A 3,226-nucleotide genomic window follows, 5' to 3' on the forward strand; every position below is an offset into this window, starting at 1 on the left:
GTTACGTCAGATTAATGACGTAAGTAAACGTCATTAACCTGTCGTCATTTTTGACGAGACAAACTCACGTCGTCATTACGTTAATATCACGTCATAAACTAACGTCGAACTGGTCAAAAACTGACTTTATATTAACGTCATTATAACGTCAGCTGGTTGCCTGGGTTATATTTACTATCTCTCTTTTTGTTTTCTTATTCACTTAATCGCTCGATGATAGATGGCAGAAAGCTTGGTGTAATAAAATAAGGTATAACATTCCGTGGATGCGCAATAGCCAACCAATCAGATTTTGGTCCAAATGCGAATCTAATTATAGCTCTGTTTCGTTATTACTGGCAGTACTAAAAAATCTATAGGATACGTAACGTGAACCTATACATTTTCACTACTGCTAGTAATAACGGAACAGGGCCTATGTAGATGTAATTGGATCCAAATTTGACTGGCTGTCTCAGTAAGCAGCACTTTTATATATCCGCAATGTTACAACTTCTTTTATTACACTGTAGCAGAAAGTGCGTGAGTGAGTGAGCGAGCAAGCGAATTAGTGAGGCTGCGTTCGGAAACACACACTGTAGTGCGNGTCGGTGATTTCAGTGGAAAAGTAGTTTGAGTACCGTGTGCCTTCGAGTGTCAAGTGTCTCCGAACGCTTCTCGTGTGGCTTGTATAAACATGGACGAGCGTCGAAATGTTGTTCTTGCAATTGTTGCAATAGCGGGATACAATTTATTAAAAGAAAAATGTATTGTTAAAAGACTGACGCATGAGAAGAGTAGTGACGATGAATATGATCGATGGAATGAAGAGGCAATTATGCTCGAAGAACGTCTCCGTACTCGGAGAGATTTAAGACGTGTAACAAGAATTAAAAGTTATGATGCCACAACAATACCTAATTACACAGGAAAACAGTTCAAAGAATATTTTCGAATGAAGAAAACAACATTTGAAAATTTAGAGCGAATATTAACACCTTATTTAATAAGGACAGCAAACAGTGGAAGATGTACTTTAAATGTTCACACACAATTACTTGCAGTCTTGTGGTTGCTTGCAACTCTTGATTCATTCAGGTAAGTTTATGTGAAATTGTTATCAAAATACACGCAGTTTTTGTATTATAAAGATAGAAGAAGTTAATAATACATTGTTCTTATTTTTGTAGATCTGTGTCTGATCGCTTTGACATCAGTAAATCAATGCTGCATGATTCCATGAGAAGAGTTGTGGCTGCTTTGAATAATATTGCTGATAGATTTATTACATGGCCTAAAGGTGATCGATTAAATGAGATAAAACATCGATTTTCAGATATTGGCTCTCTTCCTAATGTGATTGGGGCAATCGGCGGAACTCATATTTCTATTCCAGCACCCATGGTAAATCCACTTATTTATAAGATAAGAATCTATGAACAGATATTTATATAGTTGTTTCTTATAATTAAGATCGCCTTAAGTCGTCATGTAAGATATTAATATAGCTGATTAATTTATACCATCTTAAAACAATACTTAAGACAATCTTAAATATAAGAATGGACTATGAATACCGCCTATGAAAAGTATTCAAAAATATTTTTATGTTATCAAATCTTGTATTTTATTTATATAGGTTGATTCTATCTACTACAGGACAAGAAAAAAACAATATGCTATTACACTGCAGGCTGTGTGCGATGCAAACTTAATATTCACGGATTGTTTTGTCGAATTTACTGGATCCGTTCATGATGCCAGGATTTTCAGGAACTCTGATTTCTGGCATACAGTAGTAGCAAATGAACAAGCCTTTTTTCCCAACAATGAATTTATAATAGATGATAAGGCTTATCCGGTGTTGTCATGATGCTTAGCTCCATACATCAACAAGGGCAATTTGACTCAGGTATGAATCAATATGTTGGAAAATTTTATTTTTATTTTATCTATAATTGTGTCTGAATATTGATTGTATATTATTCAATGTAAGTAAAAATTACAAAAAAGTGAGCAAACATTATAATCATTCACTAATAAAATGTATTATAATTCACTAAAACATTTATAATTTTATTGACTAATTAAGAACAACTAGAAGAATAAATTTGCTCAGTCTTGTAATGTTTACTACATTGCATGATACACAATCAACATATTTATGTGAAAAATTCAATAAAAAATTTTAGTTTAGGACATCAATCATATAATGTTTGTCTAAGGGCAGAAACATGTAAAGTGAAAACTTTGACGTAAATTTGACACTTTTTTTCGTCGAATTCATGTAAAACTTTTTACTTTTCATGTTTTTGCTTCTAGTGAAAAATGACATGATCGATATCTTGCGTGTAATAATTTCGTTGATGAATTGAAATTTGTTCTTTTGTATGTACACAGGCACAGATAAATTTTAATGAACATTTGTCTAAAATAAGGCAAGTTATTGAAAGAGCGTTTGCCCTTCTTAAAGGAAGATTTCGACGGTTAAAATATTTGCACATGAGTTGCACAGATTTGATACCATTTGTCATCTTGGCATGTTGCGTTCTCCATAATATTTGCCTGGAAGATTGTCAAGATGACTTAGATGATTTTATAGACGACGACATAAAACAGGATGCTACCAATGCTAATGAGAATAATGTTATTTTTGATCAATTAGTTAATGACGCAAGAGGATTGATCTACCGCGAATATTTAACAGCTCTTGTAGCACATATTGTACCATAAATAGTAAATATAATATAAGTACATATAATATATTTTTTATTTAATGTTTGTAATATATTTATACATGAATAAAAACTTATTTTATTCTTACTTTTTGTTTATTTATATTTTAGTAGCATATAATGTAAGAAAAGAAACATGAGGACGGTTTTATCGTAAGAGATACAAATACTTATACATAGCAGTCTTTATCACAACCTTCATAATCTATTTTTGTTGCACTTTTTTTAGAATAACAGTCTTTATATAGACTTTAATAAACTTCATACTAAACAATAATACTATATTTCATAAACTTTATAATAAATATTATACTTATATACTTTTAATAAACATTAATTTTAAACTTTAGTAACGTCCCAGATAGCCAAATGATAGCAGTATGCCAGCAATATGCCACGCAGTTCTAATCAGCACTTCGCAGCAGATTCCACTCAGCTGTGTCCCTAATATGAGTGAAATATGTAGTGACGATATGCAAAGAAAGAAACATAACCAAAATGCAGGAATAAAT

General features: G+C 31.9%; 1 protein-coding gene across 1 annotated transcript; it reads left to right on the plus strand.

Annotated features, from left to right (window-relative positions):
• Positions 1 to 318: 318 nt before the first annotated feature.
• Positions 319 to 2,740, plus strand: LOC109863419 (protein ANTAGONIST OF LIKE HETEROCHROMATIN PROTEIN 1-like). Its single transcript, XM_020443681.1, has 4 exons — positions 319 to 1,077; positions 1,170 to 1,383; positions 1,619 to 1,891; positions 2,380 to 2,740. The coding sequence occupies exons 1-3, from the start codon at positions 677 to 679 to the stop codon at positions 1,850 to 1,852; spliced, it is 849 nt and encodes a 282-aa protein (XP_020299270.1). The 5' UTR covers positions 319 to 676; the 3' UTR covers positions 1,853 to 1,891; positions 2,380 to 2,740.
• Positions 2,741 to 3,226: the final 486 nt, after the last annotated feature.

Source organism: Pseudomyrmex gracilis, unplaced genomic scaffold, assembly GCF_002006095.1.
Source record: "Pseudomyrmex gracilis isolate BER0280 unplaced genomic scaffold, ASM200609v1 scaffold_4819, whole genome shotgun sequence".
Classification (NCBI taxonomy): Eukaryota; Metazoa; Arthropoda; class Insecta; order Hymenoptera; family Formicidae; genus Pseudomyrmex; species Pseudomyrmex gracilis.